This window comes from Pantherophis guttatus, chromosome 7, assembly GCF_059756535.1.
Source record: "Pantherophis guttatus breed Tessera chromosome 7, ASM5975653v1, whole genome shotgun sequence".
Classification (NCBI taxonomy): Eukaryota; Metazoa; Chordata; class Lepidosauria; order Squamata; family Colubridae; genus Pantherophis; species Pantherophis guttatus.
This window is the reverse complement of record NC_142069.1, coordinates 16,963,827-16,985,061: the sequence shown is the minus strand read 5'-3', so window position 1 is coordinate 16,985,061 and position 21,235 is coordinate 16,963,827. Positions and strand designations below refer to the sequence as shown.

Sequence of the window (21,235 nt, the reverse complement as noted above, 5' to 3'; positions counted from 1 at the left end):
TACCTCGAAAGGATGGAAGGCTGAGTCAACCTTGAGGACCGGATGTCTGCAAAGAATATAAATCTCTCCATTCCCCACTAGTCAATTAGAACTGAGCAAGTTTCTTGGATGAGTTGCCTTTTGGAAAAAGCACATTTAGGACTTCCATTTCAAAATTATGAATAGAAATTATTATTTGAAACAATAGCTGGTTGAATAGACACCAACACCAACATTTAATTAAAAGTGAATTGAAACAGTCAAGTCTTAAAAGCATCCTGGTTTGAGTTTACTTTATGACTTTAGTGTAGGTTACCTATTAATAAAACAGAAGACACTGCATCTAGATTTTCCTTCCATTCCTGATAGCTGTGGATCAGCTGTCCTATGAGGGTGAACAATAGTGGCTATACTATTATAGTTGCACAAGCGAGTTATTTCCTTGATAAGATCTCATAATATTTTGGGAGAATACTATGATGAATAATTTTTAAACCAAATATTTTCTTCTAATATTCTTGTAATAGTGAATGTTACTTTAAAACTGACAAGCTGATCGTTTCATTTTTATTGTGTCATTCTAGAAATGGCTGTCTTGGTGTAGTTAATACCATGCATTTCTGTTTTGTATGCCTTTTTATACCCTGTTTTCCTCAAAATATGACATCCCCTGATAATAAGCCCAATCAGGCTTTTGAGCGCATGGCAATAAGGCCAAGCGCTTATTTCAGGGTTCAAAAAAAATATAAGACAGGGTCTTATTTTCGGGGAAACACGGTAGTTATTCTTTTCCATTGTGAATGTTTTTATACATTATTTTTTTTAATTGATTGCTATACGCTGCCCAGAGTCACTTTCATGTGAGATGGGTGGCTATATAGATGTGATAAATAAATGTATTTATTGTAATTCACCATTTTCTAATAGTATGAACTGTTTTTGTTTCAGGTTGAATCTGGATATGTCTGCGAAGGAGATCACAAAACAATGGCTAAAGCTATAAAGGATAGGGTATCTTTGATTAAGCGAAAGAGAGAGCAGCGTCAGTTGGTGAGGGAAGAACAGGAGAAAAGAAAGCAAGAAGAAGTCAATCAGAAGCAGCAGACAGAACAGAAAACACAAGCAGGGGCTGCCCAGCAAGGAACAAAACAGGCTGTGCCTACTACTAGTGTCACTGCCATTCCCACCACTTCAACTTCTGTTTCTACCCAAGTAGAACCTGAGGAGCCCGAGGCAGATCAGCACCAACAGGTTCAGTTCCAGCAACCCAGTGTTTCTGTACTATGTAAGTACTTTCTATATGTGTCACCCAACTTCCATTTTTTTCCACTCTTGGATAGCGGAAGCTATGCTGTCATTAGAGATTAATGATAAATTTTTTGTAACTATGGATGCAGTTTCTACCTTGCTGTTATGTTCAGAAATAGACACTGGTTCCTGCAGGGACAAAGTAGTTGCAACAGAAGCCAAATCATCATTGCTAGTTTCATATCTAGCAGAGAGGACCATACATTGGCAGAATCGGTTGCTGCCATTGTCATCTAATCACAGTGGAGAAGCCACTCTTTTTCTCCATCTCACCTCCTCCTTGCTATCATTAACATTATTATTAAACTCCAATAGTCACACAAATTGTGATGTCATCAGACTGGGCGGGATCGAATTTCTTCTATTTAGAAGAGAACTTTTTTTAAAAAAACATTCAATGGTTCAAAAGACACTTTTTTCCCCTTGGGGAAAACATGCTATCACTCTACTACCTACATTACCAAGTAGTCCAGGTACATTGTCAGTAAATAAAGAAAGGCTGGCTAGGAGGAGACTTACCAAGGCAACTTGTGATCTTTGATGATGATGATCTTTCATCATCCCCAATGATGCCCTTGCTGTGATGTCCCGTTGCCTGGAGGCCGTGCGGATCTGGATGGGGAGAAACAAGCTCAGACTCAACCCCTCCAAGACCGAGTGGCTGTGGCTTCCGGCGTCCCGGTATACTCAGCTGGTACCATCACTGACAATAGGGGATGAGATCTTGCTCCCCACAGAGAGGGCCCGCAACTTGGGTGTCCTCCTGGATTCACGGCTATCTTTAGAAGATCATTTGACGGCTGTGGCCAGGGGTGCCTTTTATCAGGTTCGCCTGATCCGCCAGTTGCGTCCCTTTCTGGATCGGGACTCCTTGCGCATGGTCACTCATGCCCTAGTTACTTCCCGTATGGACTACTGTAATGCTCTCTACATGGGGCTCCCCTTGAAAAGCACCCGGAGGCTCCAACTGGTCCAGAATGTAGCCGCGCGGGTGATTATGGGCGCAGCTCGTTACGCCCATGTAACACCTCTCCTACGCAAGCTGCACTGGCTCCCGGTGGTCTTCCGGGTGCGATTCAAGGTGTTATTTATCACCTTTAAAGCGCTCCATGGCTTAGGACCTGGGTACCTATGAGACCGTCTTTTGCCACCAATAGCCTCCCACCGACCAGTTCGTTCTCACAGGGAGGGACTACTCAGGGTACCGTCAGTCAAATTATGCTGACTGGCGACTCCCAGGGGAAGGGCCTTCTCTGTGAGGGCTCCAACCCTTTGGAATGAACTGCCCCTGGAGATACGGAATATCCCTGATCTCCGTGCTTTCCGCCGTGCCCTCAAGACCCTGATGTTCCAACAGGCGGGGCTAAACATATGAACATGTAAATGATTTTTTAAATGTGATCTAATTCTGGGTTTTATTTAATTGACCAAACTAAGTAATAATTTTAATTAGCAATTTTATGATGTTTGTGTGTCTATATTTTTCTTGACTGTACACCGCCTTGAGTCCTACGGGAGAAAGGCGGTATAGAAATATAATAAATAAATAAATAAATAAATCTTTCCTTCTGACGTTGCTTCTGGGAAGCCAGCAGAGAAGGTCACAAATGGCGATAACATGACCACAGATGCTACAATTGGCTGGAAGTGCAAACTGGTTGCCAAGTGCCCCAGTTTTGTTCTGCAGGAACTTCAAAGACTGGTCATAATTCCCCTCTTCAGCACTGTCCTATTCTTCACAAGATGAAGCTACTAAATTATTTTCCAATGCAACCAAATACAGAATATATCACTGTCTTACCAGTATATAAAAAGAAAGCCGTAGCATGTGGCATATGAGTCTAAATGAATCTAAAGCAGTTGTGACTGCCACTGCCATCCTAGCATCATTGGTTAGAATCAGATCCTAAAAAATCTCCCAAGATGGGGCTGCATCTGAGTCCAGGTTAAGGATTAATCTCTAGACTGACTGTTCGCCTCTCCCCAGAATTACTTTCTAACCTCACTTCAAGAGATAGTCAGCTTCCTTGATCCATATATCCAGAGAACCAACCTAATCTACTACTGTCTGGAACTTATTTACATGTAATCCTCGACTTATGGCTACAATTCAGTTTAAAATTTCTGTTGCTGAGTGAGACAGTTGTTAAATGAATTTTGCCCCATTTTACGACCTTTCTTGTCACAGTTAGTAACATAGTTGTTAAGTGAATCTGGCTTTCCCATTGGCTTTGCTTATCAGAAGGTCACAAAAGGTCACCTTCACATGATTCCAGGACACTGCAACCATCAAAAATACATGCCAGTTGCCAAACTTCTGAATTACGATCACGTGACCGTGAGGATGCTGCAATGCTCATAAGTATGAAAAATGGCCATGGGTCACTTTTTTTCAGTGCTGTTGTAACTTCAAACGGTCAGTAAATGAACTGTTGTAAATCGGAAATACCTGTATTTGTTTGACAGATCAAATATAAATGGGAAATTGTAGTACAATATAAGACAACAAAACAATATGTGAAATTTGCATATTAGGATAGAAGTAATTGACTTTTTAAAAATATTTCATTGTTTTTCTGTATCTGTTCTATCTGCATTGTCTTTACAGATGTTATAATGCTGTTTCCCTTCTGCCTGAAATGCTTTAAATTTCGTTTCTGAGATCTTTGTATTTTTTTGGCTTTAACTTATCTTCTTGGCAATGTGTACTTTTTTATGTTTCTTGATCTCTGGCAGTTGATTTTCACATCCATCCTTAACAGTGTATCTAAAAATCATGTGTATATTGTATTTTACAGCTGATGGCACAGTTGACAGTGGCCAGGGTTCATCTCTCTTTAGTGAATCATGTTTGAGTAGCCAACAGACGGCTTCCTTTACTACCCAGCATGAACAGACTCTTCCAACACTTCCAGCCTCAGGATATTCAGTTCCTGTTGGCCAGCCGCAGTCACAACAGCCTGGAGGATACCAGACCTCGACGGTGGTAAGCACAAAATTAAGCAGAATGGCAAGAACCCTAGAATCTTGTTCTATTTTCCTGGATGGGTTTAGACCTTAAGTTTTCAGTCTGAGGTTGATCATAGGTAATTATAGAAAACTGTGTGTGCAAGCCTGTTGCTTGCCTTTCTCTAATATTGCTTTAAAATAGGAAAATTCTGAAAGTAAGCATAGTGAACTGAATGTGAAACATTTGCTTACTGGCAATAAAGGGACACACAGAGGTATTTGAAGCTGTAGTTTCAAGCATTGTTGAATTGTGGGTGGAATAAAAATCATGGGATGGAGTTTCTGACTAAATGATGACATTTATAAAACACGTGTTTTGTGAATGTGTTGCAAGTTTTTCATTGCAGCTAAACAAGGTAAGAAGTATTAACCATTATAGAATGCTGCATGTAACCACTTCAGTTTTAAGTGAACCTTATGTCTCCATTTATTTATAGCTCCCTTTTAATTGCTTATGGGCACAATTATCTTTCCCACTTCATGTGTTCATTTGTGTTACCCTATAATTTGTATCTTTCTCTGCTGGGTTTTCAGAGCTGACATTGGGGGTCTTCTAGAAGATCACACCTCCTATTCTATTTATTATACTTTTTTATGAAAAAATGCTACTTGTGGAGTCTGTACTGACACAAATTATAACTGGTTGTAGAATCTGACCCATAGCCAAAGATGGCAACATTTGGATAATCATATATTCATTGATATCATATTGATGAAGGTAGTTAGTCTTTTTTTCTACAAGAGAAACATTGCCATACATTTCAAATGCACTTATGAAGCTTTGTGCCCTTTTAATCCAAATGCAACATTTTAGTTTTAAGTTTGGCATATATAATTTTAGTTCCCTGTTTCCATTCAATAATATTGTTTAAACAATAACCCATTAAACAGTCTTCACATGCCTTGCTTCAAGGTTCAGTAATCATAAATAATACTAAGGGTATGTTAATAGTTCTTCTGAAGAGACCAGTTTCAAATGACAAACAGATTTCCAGGGGGAAAAACGTAATTCAGTCTGTTTTGGAAGTTACAATTTTGAGGGAATCTCAGTGGAAAGATGACTTGGGAAGAAAATGATTAAAAAGCCTTAAAAAATGTTTGGTGAGAAGAAAAAATGCTGGCTTCTGGAAGAGCTACTGCATGACTTTTTTAAAACTCTAAGTTGGTTCAATCAACAAAATAAGTAAATTATCATCTACCTTGGGAATGTAAACAGATTATAGAATCTTTATTTTGTAATGAACTCTTTTACCATATTGTTCATTTGTCAAATTTCTTTTTAATTTTAAAAGTCTGAACATGTGCAGGTTATAATGTGAATCGTTATTTTGTATCATATAATTCTTAGCTGAATAAAGTTGTAGAGAGATCCTGGCAAGGCATTATTTAGGAGGCCATTCCAGTTCGAAAAGAATCAACTAAAGTGAAGAAAAGTGCAATTTGGGGGTGGGGGGGGGGGGGGAAGGAGGAGAGAGATAACTAGAGACAGTTATATTAACATTTAATTGTTAACACTTGGAAGATAGAGCTCTTCTTCATTAAGAGCTTGTTTTCTATGCCTAAATGCAGAGGTCTTCAAAGTTGGCAGCTTTAAGATTTGTGGACTTCAACTCCCAGAATTCTGGGAGTTGAAGTTCATAAGTCTTAAAGATGCCAACTTTGAAGACCTCTGCTCTAATGGATCCCTTAAACACAACATCCTAATGGAGACCTGAACTTGGAGCAGATGCTTCTTTTCTACATATACTGTTTGCTAACTATTTTGTAATAGATTTAGTTTTAGTGGAATTTAATAGTCAGAGGAAAACCTGAAGGCCTCTAAGGTGCACGTATTAATTTTGTGTGGATTTCTGTCAAGTTTCTTCGTAACCCTGTCTGTTATAATCAGTATCAGTCTTCTGCCATGATTATCTCCCTGAGTTTCAGCTCATTAGTCATGTCATTTATGCTCATTTCTTTGTGTTTTTTTTTTTTAGCCTCAACATGGCTGTAGCATGTCAGTTTGTGCTTCCACTCTTTCCCCCTCTCTTCCCTTCCCCGTCCCTCCCAGTGCTCCTTCCACCCTGCCATTAGCATTGTCTGCACCTCTTTCTTCTTCCTATCCTCGGACTACCGCGCAGGAAACTTTTGGTGAAAAGCTTTCCAAAGCCCTGGAGTGTGTCCTGCCCATGCATATCACCTCTCCACGCAACCAACGGCGCTCCAGCCTGCCTTCCCTCTTTGTCAGCCCTGTATGTCACTCTCCTGACACATTAAGATAAGTTACCACTAAATACATCCTGGCTTCAGTATTGGATTACGATGGAAAAGGCACCATGGTTACTCTGTGCTATAGGAAAGCTAATTCCTCTCCTTCCTGAAGTTAGAAATTAATTTGATCAAAGCTTTGGGAAAACGCTTCAATGTATCACATAAATTATAGGCGCAATCTGAAAATTATTGTATTATTTCAAAAACATTTGAATGTTTTCTCAGTTTGGATAATAATTATAAAGGTAAACACTACGGTTGATTCTCATTATTTGTGGATTCCATAATTGCAACTTTGCTTACTTGTTAAAATTTATTTGTAGTTGCAAAATCAATAATTGGGCCCTTTTGTGGTGATTCATGGACATATAGAACAGTGAAAAATTTGAGTCACCCAATGCAGACTTTTCAGGATGTGCTAATTCTGTATTTGTGGTGACTTTGTACAGCATAACTTCTGCAGACAATGAGGATCCTCTGTGTGCCAGATTTTCTGGCAATCACATGTCCAACTTTTCTTGGCATAGTATGAAATGGTTTATCATTCCTTTTTCCAGGATTTTTTAAAAATATCCCTGCAGTCCTGGATTTCCTAGCAGCTTCTATTTAAGCACTAACCATGGATAGTACAACTTAACTTTTTCTCAGAATTGGCCTCAGTCAATTGGGTGCTTCTATCTGTTATATGTTAGTAATCCTGAAAATAGCATTTATTTATTGTTAATCAATAATTTACAGTACATGGCTGCCCATCTCAAACAAATGACTTTCGGTGACTAACAATAACAATAAAATAGCAAAAAACTCCAGATAATTTGCAGCCAAGTATTAAAAAGAAAATATAACAAAATTTCAATAGAAATACAAGATTTCAGCAAGATTACAAAATTAATTCACAGGGTCCAGCAGACTTAACTGTTACATAAGTTTGTCTGGTGGTGTATACATGTGTGTGTGTTCCTTTTCCTAAGATGGATTTTTAAAAATACATTTTTATTAAATTTCATTGTAAGATAAAAACGTAGGAGAAACAAAAATTAGAAAAATAAGAAAAGACAGTAGAATGAAAGAGAGAGAGAAATAACTTCCAACTTTCTACGGTACAGTACATTGCAAAAATAATACATCATCAACCTTTTGCTTCATATTTCACATTTCAAGCCAATTCTTTAATTACAAAATCATTCTAATCATCAAAATCTAAAATCAATTTTTTTTTCCAGTTTCAAGCAAGATACTTGGTTTTTTTTTTATTATTAAATCAATTGGGGGAGCAATTAAAATATTCAAAATTCACAAAGGAAATGGAAAATAATAAATATTAACCCTATAGGATCTATAACAAATAGGATCTATAACCAAATATTGTACCATATTATTAATCCTCTGATGCATGATGATTTTTTAAATCAAACAATACCTCATTTTAAACTTACTTGCACTGAAATATATTTGCTATAATAATTTACTTACTGCGTGGATAACTTTAGGGACCATTTGCTTTAATTGCCTGAATAACTTTCATCTGTAACCTGTTGAGTCTTGGGTGCTGTCTGAGCTTGGTTGTTTGCAGACATTTTGGTACTAGACAAGATAATACCTTCAGTGCTTTTATCTGTCAACTTGATGATTTCTCTGCTCACGCCTAACTTCCAAGTCATTTATGAAGAAGGTAAAATCATGTATGTATTTGGCTAGACAAAGTAGTAAAGGCAATGGAAAGAAGGCAGAAACAATTTTTAAGCTTCATCTGTTTAGGAAGCAACTGTTTGCTCTACTATCATGGAGGCTAAGGAAAATTATTCTCAAGACTCACATTTATGGATTTCAGGAAGGGTAGAAGCTTTCTCTTCCTTAAACCTTTGTGCCATATTGGGCCCCAGGGGTACTCCCAGTATTTTATGCACTGGGTGTTTTTAATTTTAGTTAAGAACAGTAATGGATTTCTTGTTTAATCTCTGGGTAGCAACTGGAGGTAAAAGTAAAGCGCTTGTGATTCAAGTTCAATATCTTGCAACTACATGCATATATTTTCTTGGTGACATACAGAAGTGATTGCAATTATTTTTTTTTAGATAAGGAGAGGAAATTAGAATCACTTTCCTACAGTACAAGAAAACATTTTCCTCCATTCCCAAAGGGATATGTAAGACTACTTGTCACTCCACATTTTTTTCTATGTCATAGGAGAATTTGCTGCTGCTTTTCCAGAACAATTGGAATTTTGATACATGGTCTCAATTGACCCCATTAGTATAAAGAAGAAAAACTGAGCATTTTAATCATATTGGAATGTGTTTAACAGAGCTTTATAAGAGATAACATACCCATTCTGGAATAATAAAATGCAACACTTGACAAATGTAATCCCTTTGTTATAATTAGGTTTTGGAGGTGTGAAAACAATGAATAATTTCTAGGCTTGTTGCAGTTTAAAAGCAGATTCTCTTCCTATTTAGACAACTATTTCTCAGGAGGTGTATTGTATTGCAAAAAAAAAAAATATGTATTGAGAAATGATAGTTTTGAAAGAAATCTAACAAAATCTGTTTATCTTAATAAAAAGATGGTTGGAAAAACAGCTTCTAACAAAAGCAAATATTCCTATAGACAACAGTCTCTGCCATGGATGTATTTAATGGATTTGCATAATACTCAAAACATTTTGTGTGTTAAATATAACCTAAATGTAGCCATTCTATAAGGTTACTAAAGAGAGCCATTTATTGAGCTGAAATGGTGATATGTTTCTGTAATGTCTGAACTACTTGTCTTGTTCATGTCAATACAGCCTCAGTCCATGATGCATCGGTATGGGGGAATCCCAGCATTCCTAGATTCCCAAGTAATTTTTTCTACCGTTCATGAACGGCCAGGCTCTTTCTCACCACCACCCACCTGCCCTTTGGGGGTGTCCATTTCTCAACGGCGCAAAAGTACTTCTATCCTTGAAGCCCAAACTTGTCATTTCCAGCCCTTGTTCAAGACCAGTCAAAATCTACTTCTCCCTAGTGGTAGTCCAACAATTTGGACACCAGAGACATTAGCGACAATGAGCACAACTGCTCATAACTCCACAAGAGAACACATTCAGGCTAACACTGTGTCGAACTCGACTCAAACCTTGAATGATTACAGACCTGGACAAGCAACTTCGGAAGATGCTACAAATGCGTTGACCCAAGAAGCATTATATTTAGTGGGCATGCACTATCAATCTCAATTACCTGAACACTACGAGACACTATCCTATAAGGCTCAAGGAACTGAGCCAAACTTGCTGCAAGCTCCTGAAGCGAGAAGTGTACAAGGTGGCCCTCTTCAGAATTCTGCTTTTGAATATCAAACAGGGCAGACGTTTTTGGCAAGACAAGTTCAAAATTTGAGATTGGATTCTGGAATGAATCCATTATTGCCAGTGTCTGGCATATCAGCCCCATTGAGCGCAGACACCATACAGATGAATTTTCATCCAGTCTTTGTTCCACATTCTGCACCTGCTATACTCTCTCACAATGGGGATGGTCAAACAAGCGTGTTTGAGTTCCATGTTCAAACTCCCAGTGTAACTGCAGGAGAAAGTACAACCTTATCTCAGTGTGTTTATAGAAATCGTCACACAGATTTTAACCAGGAGGAGTCTACCCAAAGAACTTTACAGCCTGTTCGTCTTCAGCCTGTAAAAGAGGAACAGAGTAACTATATGAGTTCTGAGTTCATGATGAGTAGAGGCAGTTCTGTTCTCCAGAGCTGGCTGGAAGGTAGCCCAGGGTATTCCAGTGACTCATCACAGTTAACTTCTTCCGATACTGGTGATTTTCTGTCGCCCCCTCCGACTGGGACATCTGTATCATATGCCACAGATTTCTCTTTTTCTGCTTCCCAAATGGCTCAGAAGGTATTGCCAGATTCACAGATCTTCATCCACTTTCCACAGGGAACTTCATCTGAACAGGCAGTCTCTGCATTGGTTTCAACAAGATCATCTGCATTCTATTCTCAGGTTACCAGTACAAATGCTTCCAAATTTTCTTGGGTTTTTAGTGTTATCTTGGCACTATAGTATAAGATTCCTTACATTCCTTTTTCCCTTCCCAAGATACCCTAGTACTGAAGGACAAATTGTTTCTCCAGGAATGTGTTGCCTGTTGAAACCATTCATCCTCAGTGGGACTATTCTGTGTAGCGTGTATTGATTGTAAGCAAATCTTGGTTGTAGGGCTATGGTAAAAAGTTATTACTTCATTGCATTAAAGTAAAAATCCTGTCTTTTTACTTATCTGAAGCTGAGTTTGGAAGCTCAGGTAAGTGAAATTTATAGCTTCTTTTCACCATCTGAAAATGAAAAATCTGGGAAGTTTAGATATTTTGAGAGCTCTTAGAAGCACTCAAACATCCTTGTTCATTTTTATAAAAAAATTAATCCAGTATTTCCTTATTCAGATTGTATATTATGATTGCTTAATGTAAAATCAACAGAAATGATGGTTCACATGTATGTTGTGCTTATACAGAACATATTTTGAACTTTGTAAAATAAATGTGCTGTGAATCCTTAATATTTAGCTATATAAAATTCAGGTCAACAAAACACTATAAAATTAATTAGGAGTAAGTCCTATGAAACTTAACAAAGCTTATTTTATAGAGAGAATTGTACTTACTGATTTTATGTTTTGAGGTTACAATCTTATACCAGCTTACAAAGGACTAGGCTCACTACACGTAGTCCTTAATTTATGGGCATAATTGACCCTGGAATTATGGTTGTAAATTGTTGCGGTAGCAGTTGAGGCATCATGTGACTGGACCACATTTTTTGTGGTAGTCATTAAACAAACGCCATAGTCATTAAGCAAGTCAATTTTCTCCAATTGAAGTTTCTTGTCAGAACCCCAAAATAAACATTAGACACTGGCAAAAAACACAGATCACAGTTATGTGACTGCAGGATGCTGCCAACGCCCCTAAATGGGAGTCAGTTGCCGAGTGTCAAAAATGCAACCACGTGATTATTTTGGGGGGGGGGTTGTTGCATCATAACTTCAAAAACAGGTTATAAGTAGCTTTTGGATGGGTCCATCATAATTTTGAACAGTCATTAAGCAATCGGTCATAAGTCAAGGACTACCTATAAACAATATGTGTCTGACCTGTAAATAAATATAAGTTGGATTACATTATGCATCGCTCAGCTTCTAAAATTGCATTACTTTGCACATACGATATTTTTATAGACGTATCATATGTGCAAATTAATGCAATTTTAGATGCTGAGCAATACATCATACATATATATATATATAGTATACTCAAATATAAAATTCTTCACTTCAACAAGAAAGTAATTTTGTCTCACAGTTTTCCATTTTCCAAGATTCTGCTTTCCTCCCCCATCTTAAACATTTCAGGAAAGTTTACACCCCAATCCATAATTGGCACCCATTGAAGATATGCATAAGGAGTAGTAGTAGTGAGACATGGGAGTCTGTCCTATCCACTCCTCTTTCTCCTTGATTAATGTGGTCAAACTGTGGCAATGAGACATCAAAACACCACAGAAACACATAAAACTTGCTTAATTAGACAGTAGAGGAACTGTATCACAATAAAGTATGTGAATTATACAATCTTCAGCTGTTTGAAAAACTATATATAAAACAAAGTTATAAACATAGATAATCATTTCCTCCCCTCCGGTCCACGGAAAAACCTCTCTCACGAAACCGGTCCCTGGTGCCCAAAAGGTTGGGGGCCGCTGCCTTACATCCGCTTGCTATCCATTCTGTTGGGAAATTGTGTTATATGTCAAGTCCCTTTTTGGTATGGGACTTGTATTTTTTTTTTCTTTCTTCTGTTGTTTCTATTACTACTTACTACTTTTTAAAATACATTAATGTTACCTAGCCTGGTAATGAAACATTTGGGAACCAAGATACAAGTTCGGAGAATGAATCTCCACTCTCATCCTACATCCAAGCTACAGATTATGTTCACCACTAACATAAACTTTTTAAAATGTTTATTTTCCCTGATCCAGTCTTGATTTTAGCAAAAAAGAAAAATCTGCCCTGTGTTCAGAATATTTAATTTCCTTCCATTCTTCACTAATTATCTCATCCTTCATCATAAATATCAAAACAGTCATGTTTTGATTCATTCTTTTTCCATATATGCCTGCACGAGTAGATATGCTTAACCACATATTTGAAACAATTCTTTTTTAAGCAGTGCAATATCTTTGGGTTTTCCAATAGCCCAGACACTTTTTCTGTATTTTTGTTCCCATCTGTCCCTTCATTGCACCTAACAGGATTAATTTTTATGCATTGAATTAATTCAGAATATTACACCATTTTTCTATAGTTATCCTTGATTCCTCCATTACCATTTTCCACATTCGTAACATACAGTTCTCACTTACATATGATTCAATATACCACTTAGATGATACCAATTCATGCATTTGATTCATATTTCAGCCCTTTCATTCATATTTAAACTTACACCTTCCGTTTCCTGCATGTCCCAAAGGTGCTTTTTCAAAAGGCAACTGGACTTTCTTTGTTTTTCTTTGAAAAAGGACCATTGAGACAACCATGACTTAGATAACCTAGAACAGGGGTCTTCAAACTCGGCAGCTTTAAGACTTGTGGACTTCAACTCCCAGAATTCTCTGCCAGCTGGAGAATTCTGGGAGTTGAAATCCAGAAGTCTTAAAGGTGCCAAGTTTGAAGACCCCTGATCTAGAATCTCCATAAATGTTTCCACATGCATTCAGCAATTCCACATACAGTATCAGACTACTTTCTTTTTAATCTATTATATCCTTCCTATTTCTCTTATTTCCGCACACGTGCAATTATTTGTTGCTTTATTTACTAAAGCTTACTCTTTACCATTTAATTCTCCACATTCCAAAGATAAATTTTGCATATGCTATGGCAGTTGCCAGACATTTAGCTCTGCTTCCATTGTACCTTTGACCAATCGTGATTTTCAGCTAACGCTTTTTAATAAAATAGAGAACTTGGAGACTAGATGACCAGCATTGGTCCTACCTGTGCCTCATGCAACGTTATCTGCTCATGGGGTAAGAATAGTACCAGTTTTCCCACATTTTTGCAGCATGCCATAAGTAGAAACAAGGGGCAGCTTTACTTCAAGCATGCTTTTTCCATGTAAGGTGGGAATCTCTGATGCAGTATTTCTCAACGATGGCAACTTAAAGATATGTCGACTCCCAACTTCCAGAATTCCCCAGCCAGGATGGGAATCAAGTCCACATATCTTGAAACTGCCAAGGTTGAGAAATACTGTTCTAATGTAAGTCTACCTTGCAAACTGCTATGTGGTTACAGCCAATATAAATACATGTAATATATTGCACACTCAAACATGTACCTTGGCCCCAAAACATCATCTGTCTCTATCTAAACACTTTGTACTATTGATTGCTATCTTATTACTATTTCTTGTGAGTCTAATAAGATCTGTGATGTGGGGGAGTGTTCTAAGAATCTTGGAAAATGAAATGAAAATATAAACAGTTAAGCAAATTGGATACTGAACCTTTCAAGATGGTTACATAATTATCAGGGCATATATTGCAAGACATTTCAAGAAACAGTATTCCCCCCACCCACCCCAGGATGACTCCAGAATTGTGTTCCATATTTCCCTCTTAACATAAAGTTTTGAACACTGTATGCTTGTTTAATAAAAATTCTTACTGTACATTCCTATATTTTCAGCTTAGCTAAAAAAAATACCCACTTCTTTTGTATAGCTCTCCAACCCTTTTCTCTCTTGCCACTCTTGTATTGCAAAACCTAAATTCTGGTTTTTACTTCTTTGAGAACATTTGTTTTTCATTATATATTGAGATACAGTCCAATACATAATACACATTTCATTATATGGGAATGATTGCAGAAGGTGGTCATTGCCATTCCAGTTTTACATCCATTCATAACTGTGTTGTTTTGATTTTGCTTGCTTACTCATTCAAAATTTGAAATTACTAACCCTTGCTTTGGGTGCTTTTTCTGGGAAAAAAAACCAGCTGATTCTTACAGTATCTCTGAGAAATTTCTAATAAGGTTCTTGGATTTGCTTAGATTCGGTAGAAAATACCATTATTTCACCTCACTACAGTTCAGCATTTTGTCTTCCTGAGTGATAGATTAGGTTGATATAAATCTTTGAAAAACCGAAGGAAATTTAAACTTTTAAAATAGAGATCAATAGCAATTTTCCTGTAGAAATTGAGTGTGTGTACCTATTTCTAGCACAGGCTCTTTTGGGATTTTTTTTTTTAATTAACACCTCCTCACACACACCCTCACAAACACATATTGTATTCTTATAATACTAGCAACTGAGTTTGATTACTGGAAAAATGCAACTGCTTTAAAGTGTTGCAGATGTGGGCACTGTGAAGTCCTTTTTAGACAATTGGGATTATTGCACAATCCTAATTGATTAAAATGAAATGCTTTTCCATTTCAGGGCAATTATTACTTCTGGTCATTATTGTTTCAATGTTCCCAATACAGAAATTGATGAATAGTCTGATTCTGATTCTTTTTCCCTTCTATGCAGATGCAAGGGCAGCCATCCTCAAATGAATCATCAGTGAGCGCATCATCACAACTTTTGCAGCAAAATCAATTGGTAATGATGAATGATTGTTAGCTGTATTATTTTGTAGATTCAGTGATATCCCTCAAAAGTATTTTCATAGCATTTTTGGTGTTTTTCCTCTGGATTTTTTTTTTTTTTTAATTTGATTTATATGCCGCCCTTCTCCGAAGACTCAGGGCGGCTTACAATGTGCTCAGCAATAGCCTTCATCCTTTTGTATATTTATACAAAGTCAGCTTATTGCCCCCACAAACTGGGTCCTCATTTCACCTACCTTAGAAAGGATGGAAGGCTGAGTCAACCTTGAGCCTTGGCGAGATTCGAACCCTGCAGTAATTGCAGGCAGCTGGTCTTAATAAGCTTAATAACAGGGTGCCTTAAACCCCTGTACTACCAAGGCTCTTGGTAGATTGATGTTCTAGATTTAAAAAATTGATATACTTATGGAAATATTATAAATTTAGCAACTGGTCTGATGCAACAACCAGACATTCTAGCTTTTGCACATTTTTCTGCTATTGATGCAGAAATATTTTCCATTTAACTCCACTCTTGCTTTAGTCTTTTCATTTTCCTTAGGCATAGAAGCCAATTTGATGAGTTGGACCAGTCATGCTTTCTCAGCATTTTCAGTCCTCAGGTTCTGCGGATAAAACCCCTCATTGCATCATGCATTGATAGTTTTGCTGCAAGAACTAGCAAGCAAAAACAACTGTATACTGGACAAGCGTTAATAAGAACAATTGATTTCAGCTAAATCAAAAGCTGGTTAATTTGGCTAAACCTGCTCTTAAATTGAAAAAGGAGGACCTTTTCCTCCATTTCTATTTGGCTATGAATGTTAAGTGTCCAAACAAAATTTATTGGTTAATTGTATAGCTATCCAATTTATACACAGTATTTTAGAATACTGTTGCCTATAAACGTTGATTTACAATTCCAAATATCCCCAGTGTTGAAGGGACTGGCTTGGACTGATTGTGGTTGTAGCCCAAGACTATTTGAAAACTACAACTTGCTCATTTTATTTTAGTGTCCGTATGATTCCTGTTCATAGAATCCATGCTTGCAGAAGGCACACCTATTCCAAATTGAGTATTTTTTAAATGAAATATTTCTGAATTCATTCTCTTTTTTAATTTCATTTCTTCATTTCAGACTACCCAACAGCCAACCACCTCTCAGCAGACTGGGCAATACCAAGTTCCACAGCCACCAGCTTCCACTGGAGCTGCTCCACTACAGCCAGTAACACAACAAGCTCAAGTAATGCCTATGCCTCAGGTACCTGCTGGGACACAGGTATAGTACAACTTGATATTTCTAAGCCTGTCTAAAGTTTATACTTTTACTTTCATGTGGATAAAAAAAACAGACTATAGATAACAGGATATGTATTGCGTGGAAAAATATAATAAAGGTGTGTTAATTATGAAGTCGATGAAAGGAAATCGATTTATGAAAGGGAAAGACATGCCTGCATGAGTTTGGACATGATCTAAAATTATGTAATAGGCTGGTTTTTGAAAAATGTAGCGTGCCTTTGGTATGTATAATTTCGAGAGTATATTGGAACCAATAGCTCAATAATCTCATACTGAACATTCCTTAAAAATGCTCTTTCCTATATGCCTTTCTCCTCTTGGCTAAGAAACTTTCCTGCTAGTTTTACCAAATATATTTTTATGCTTTCTTACTAAGTAAAATGTAACATTTTTTTTCTTTCTTGCACTAATGCAATAAGAACATGCTTTCTGCAACCCTGCTTCTTAAAACTCTATCTCGATTTTTCTTTACCTCCCCAGCTTCCTGTTTCCCAAACAGTGCCGACCATCCAGGGTGAATCACAGTTACCTATGGGAGCACCTTCCCTTGCTCAGCCTTCAGCTGCCCCAGTCATGTCTCATTTCCTCCCAGTGGGACAGCCCATACAACCACCACTTCTTCCACAGTTCTCGGCCTCTCAGATGCCCATGCCAGCACCTCATGTGTCTGTGGCTCAGCCGTGTTTCCCATCTCTATCCATTTCTATGGCAACTGGCATTAACCAGCCATTGCTTACTCTGGCAACATCTGCTGCAGCAACTGCTATTCCTGTGGGTTCAACAGTTGTCCCTAGCCAGCTTCCAACTCTCTTGCAGCCTGTGGCTCAGCTGTCCAGCCAGGTGCTCCCACAACTTCTTCAGCCAGGTGTTCAATCCATGGGATTGCCTTCTACGATGGGACAAACTGCTGAAGTTCCACTTCCAGCTACAGATGCTCTGTATCAGGTATTTTGGGAATCAAACAAAAGTCCCTCTCTGTAATCTCATCAGTTCCCCTATGTTTTAATTTCCATGAAAAATCTTGAGTACAGGCGCTCTGCTTTACATGGAAGAAGAATAAATAGGTAAATATAGTTTATCAGTGTACATGGGAATCTTCTGATTTAAAACTAAATCTGTGTCCAAAAAAACTGAACCCTTTATTTTTTAAAAAAAAGCAGAAATGCTTTTATTTTAAAAAGTAGCATTTATTAATTAATAGTGCAAAGGCAGCTATTAATGTCTTTAAAAAAAGGTAAAATTACTATTTAAATTCCATGTCTTATCTCATGCTTAAATATAAGAAGGGATGTGTAATAATTCAGATGCTTCCTTAGAATTGCTTGAAGAAAGTGAGAAATTACTAAGATAATTTTTTTGTTTAAATTTTGGCTATTCAGTTTTCACCTCCTAAACTAGAAACTACACTCTACTGGGAGTACAAACAATATACTTTTGGTTGGTTGGTTTTTTTGTTCTGTAAAGTTCACTGTTACCTTTTTACATTATGAACATGCTCAGCATATTCTCTCTAATTTTAGATTATGAAAATACTGTTTGCTTTATATTTTGCCAAACACCCCTCTTAGAATTAAAAAAAAATGGAAGGGCGGGGGGTGTCAGATGAAATGTAGAGAGTTTTTTTTTCCAACTTTACCATGAGTAGCATAGTTCATCTTGAATTTTAAGTGTTTGCAGCTGAAGCTCTTCTTTCAAAGAGGAGTAGTTGCTTGTTACAGAGATCCAGGCTGCACGTTAGCTTGAAAGGTAAAGTTGACCCTAAGGCAATATGCTATGGAGCTTCTGAAATAAGATTTTAAGTCTAAATTGGTGGTTGGGCAAAAAACACACTTTTAACAACTTGGCTTGCAATTTCTCCTTTCTTGTCTATTTCATACTGTTTCATACAAGTCACACTAAAATAAGCTAACATGGCTTCCTCATTTGTCACAGGGCTTCCCACCTCGGCTACCAGCACAGTATATTGGAGACTCAAATATTGCTTCCTCTTCTGTGGCTTCTGCTTGCCTTCCTTCTGCAGTATTGTCCCCTCCTTTACCCACAGAAGCATTGGCTCAGCCAAGCTATCTTGCTGCGGTAGGGCAGCCTTACATGGAACAGAGTGTTTTAGTTTCTTTGGGCAGTCTAGGAGGACAGGTTCAAGTGCCCCAGTCTGCTTCCACCCAGCAGACAGCATTAGAGGTAAATGGATGAACTGCATGTGGTTGGGAATGTGCTTTAGAAACGGGATTTCAGAGCATCAGTTATAGAGCCAGTCCCGTTTTCAGATTCCAGCTAATACTGTATGTTAACTTTCAAATGAATTTCTCTTACAACAGAATGTGATGCCAATGTGGAAACCTTGTTGCCCCTGGCTGTGCTGTTGGGAAGTGAGTGGGCCTCCCAGATGCAAATTACTTGCTAGTACTTCTCTCCTGGCTAGTAATGCCCCTTAAACAAGATACAGATTCTCACTAGTACCTGGAAAAAAAAATCTTTCCTCAGAACTTTTCTCTGCAGCCTTGTTATTAATGGAAGAGATTTGAATTACCCCTGCATTCTTCATTGGCTTTTCTGTTGCACATTCTGCTAGTAAGATTTCTGGTTGCATGGCAAGCTTTGATGTCACATTAATCTCATGGTTGACTTCTTGAATTTGCACGAGAAACCCTCTGAAAGTTAACAGTTTGAATTCACTTAGATGCTTTAAAAGATGTAGAGAGAGTGCTTTTCAAAAGCTTCTAGTTGCATAGATGATTGGACTATGATATCAGATTAAAAGAAAGAGTTTAAGAAGGTACTTGAATGTTAAGCTTTCTCATTGCAGGGTACAACTCCCGGAATCACGCAGATTGCACCTCCAGAGCCTCAGCCTTCAATACAGCAGCAACCTTCACAATCAACTCCATTAGTTTCTTCAATAGACAGGTAAATAGTAAGCTGCTGCTTTTGAAAGTCAGCTGTGATAGCAAAGAATCTGATTTTCTTATTGTCGGCTTTGAGAATGTTTTTAGTTAGTCCACTGTAGTACAGTGGACTAAAGCACTGTATTTAACATCTGCTGCTTGCAATTACTGCAAGTTCAAATCTCACCAGGCTCAAGGTTGACTCAGCCTTCCATCCTTTCAAAGGTAGGTGAAATGAGGACCCAGATTGTGGGGGCAATAAGCTGACTTTGTATAAATATACAAAAGTATGAAGGCTATTGGTTAACGCATTGTAAGCCGCCCTGAGTCTCCGGAGAAGGGCGGCCTATAAATTAAAGCAAAAAAAAAAAAAAAAATGCATGCAAACTAAAACTGTTTTTTTCAAATTGGAATAAATTTTCCGAGATATTTAGAGTATGCAAGAACCCAATACATTCAGCATAATCACCTAATAATAACTTTACTGTTATTCTTGAAGAAGATGAATCTTCCTTAAAGTAGATGATACCGTACAGTAGAAAACTGCATAATGTTTATAATTTATTGGGCTGTTGTAGATAGAGTTATTTTGGTGCATGTTATTCCGTTCTTTAAACCAAACTCCCACCTCCGGAGTTTTTGTCCTAGTCCTGGAACAAAACATTCTGATTTTGTTCTGAGCAAAAAAACGAAATCAGTCTGTTCTAAGTGTCCTCATTGGTTTGTTAATTTCTGAGTCATGATTAGCTCGAGGTTTTGTTTTTTTCCCCTTTTTAAATATGCTTCCAAGTTGACATTGCAGGTATTAGTTCTGTCCCTAACACTCTTGGCTCAGACCGATGGAGCAAGGAGGAAAGGTGGTTGGAGAAAATGGCAGTTGTACAAATCACATGTTTCGGCTCAGAGGAAACACTGCTCATAATAATGTTGAGGTTACAAATTCTAAGTTACTCAAAATAGTTTCTTTATTGAATGAAGACAAATATAATGTGTCTTCTATTAATTTATAATATTATATGTGAACTTTATATTGCTATTGTTAAAACAACATTATTTTAGAAGAGGATACTTAAATACTCAATATACTTGAATAAAAAAGAACGAGCCCACCATAACTACCTAAAACAAAGAAAAGAACTGTAAAAGCAATTTCATTTGCGAAATGGAAAGTATTGCTAACAATCTTTTTTTCTTTTTTAGTGCTCATTCAGATGTTGCCTCAGGCTTAAGTGATTGCAATGAAAATGTTTCAGCATCCAGTGGTAGACACGAAGGGAGGACTACAAAGCGGCATTATCGTAAATCAGTACGCAGCCGTTCTCGTCATGAGAAATCTACACGTCCCAAACTGAGAATTCTTAACGTGAGTTACCTGTTTGTGTAATATGTATTGTATTGATTGAAATATAGCACTAAGTAGTTTACTCTGTCAAAGAAGCTGGTTCCCATCAAGATAGAAATCAAAAGTCCACTTTTTCCAAGGGGGTAGGGGAGGGTGAGATTCAAAGATATCCTATTAATATATTTTATGACCTATTGTAAGATTTACAAATATATACAATTGCAATAGTGCTGTTGATATTACTGCTATCATTGTAAAATGATTAGTGAAAGCTAATTATTTGTCACTGTGTGGGCAGATTTTTCCCTTATGAAATGCTACTTTGTCTTAGCCCTTAAGCCTAAATCTCCTGTAGGCTTCTTGTTTTGTTAGAGTGTTCATTTTCTTTTTCTCAACGCACTTTTAGACTGGTGGCTCTGCTTCTCTCCTGCACATTACTTTCTGAGCTAGAAAGAGGAATAGTGTCCCATCTAGATGACTACTGCACACCA

General features: G+C 37.5%; 1 protein-coding gene across 14 annotated transcripts in view; it reads left to right on the top strand.

Moving 5' to 3' along the window:
- The window catches only part of WNK1 (WNK lysine deficient protein kinase 1), a 131,820-nt gene that overhangs the window by 77,534 nt on the left and 33,051 nt on the right, over positions 1–21,235 (top strand). For 4 of the 14 annotated variants that reach the window (XM_087873681.1, XM_087873680.1, XM_087873679.1 and 1 more), the window contains exons 7-14: positions 928–1,264; positions 4,086–4,273; positions 15,151–15,222; positions 16,351–16,494; positions 16,998–17,462; positions 18,450–18,698; positions 19,324–19,424; positions 20,603–20,765. In XM_087873681.1, the coding sequence (XP_087729807.1) occupies positions 928–1,264; positions 4,086–4,273; positions 15,151–15,222; positions 16,351–16,494; positions 16,998–17,462; positions 18,450–18,698; positions 19,324–19,424; positions 20,603–20,765 (1,719 nt within the window). Of the gene's footprint in view, positions 1–927; positions 1,265–4,085; positions 4,274–6,186; positions 6,528–9,337; positions 10,550–15,150; positions 15,223–16,350; positions 16,495–16,997; positions 17,463–18,449; positions 18,699–19,323; positions 19,425–20,602; positions 20,766–21,235 lie in introns of those variants that run through there. The other 10 variants (XM_087873685.1, XM_087873684.1, XM_087873683.1 and 7 more) reach the window with 4 other exon arrangements.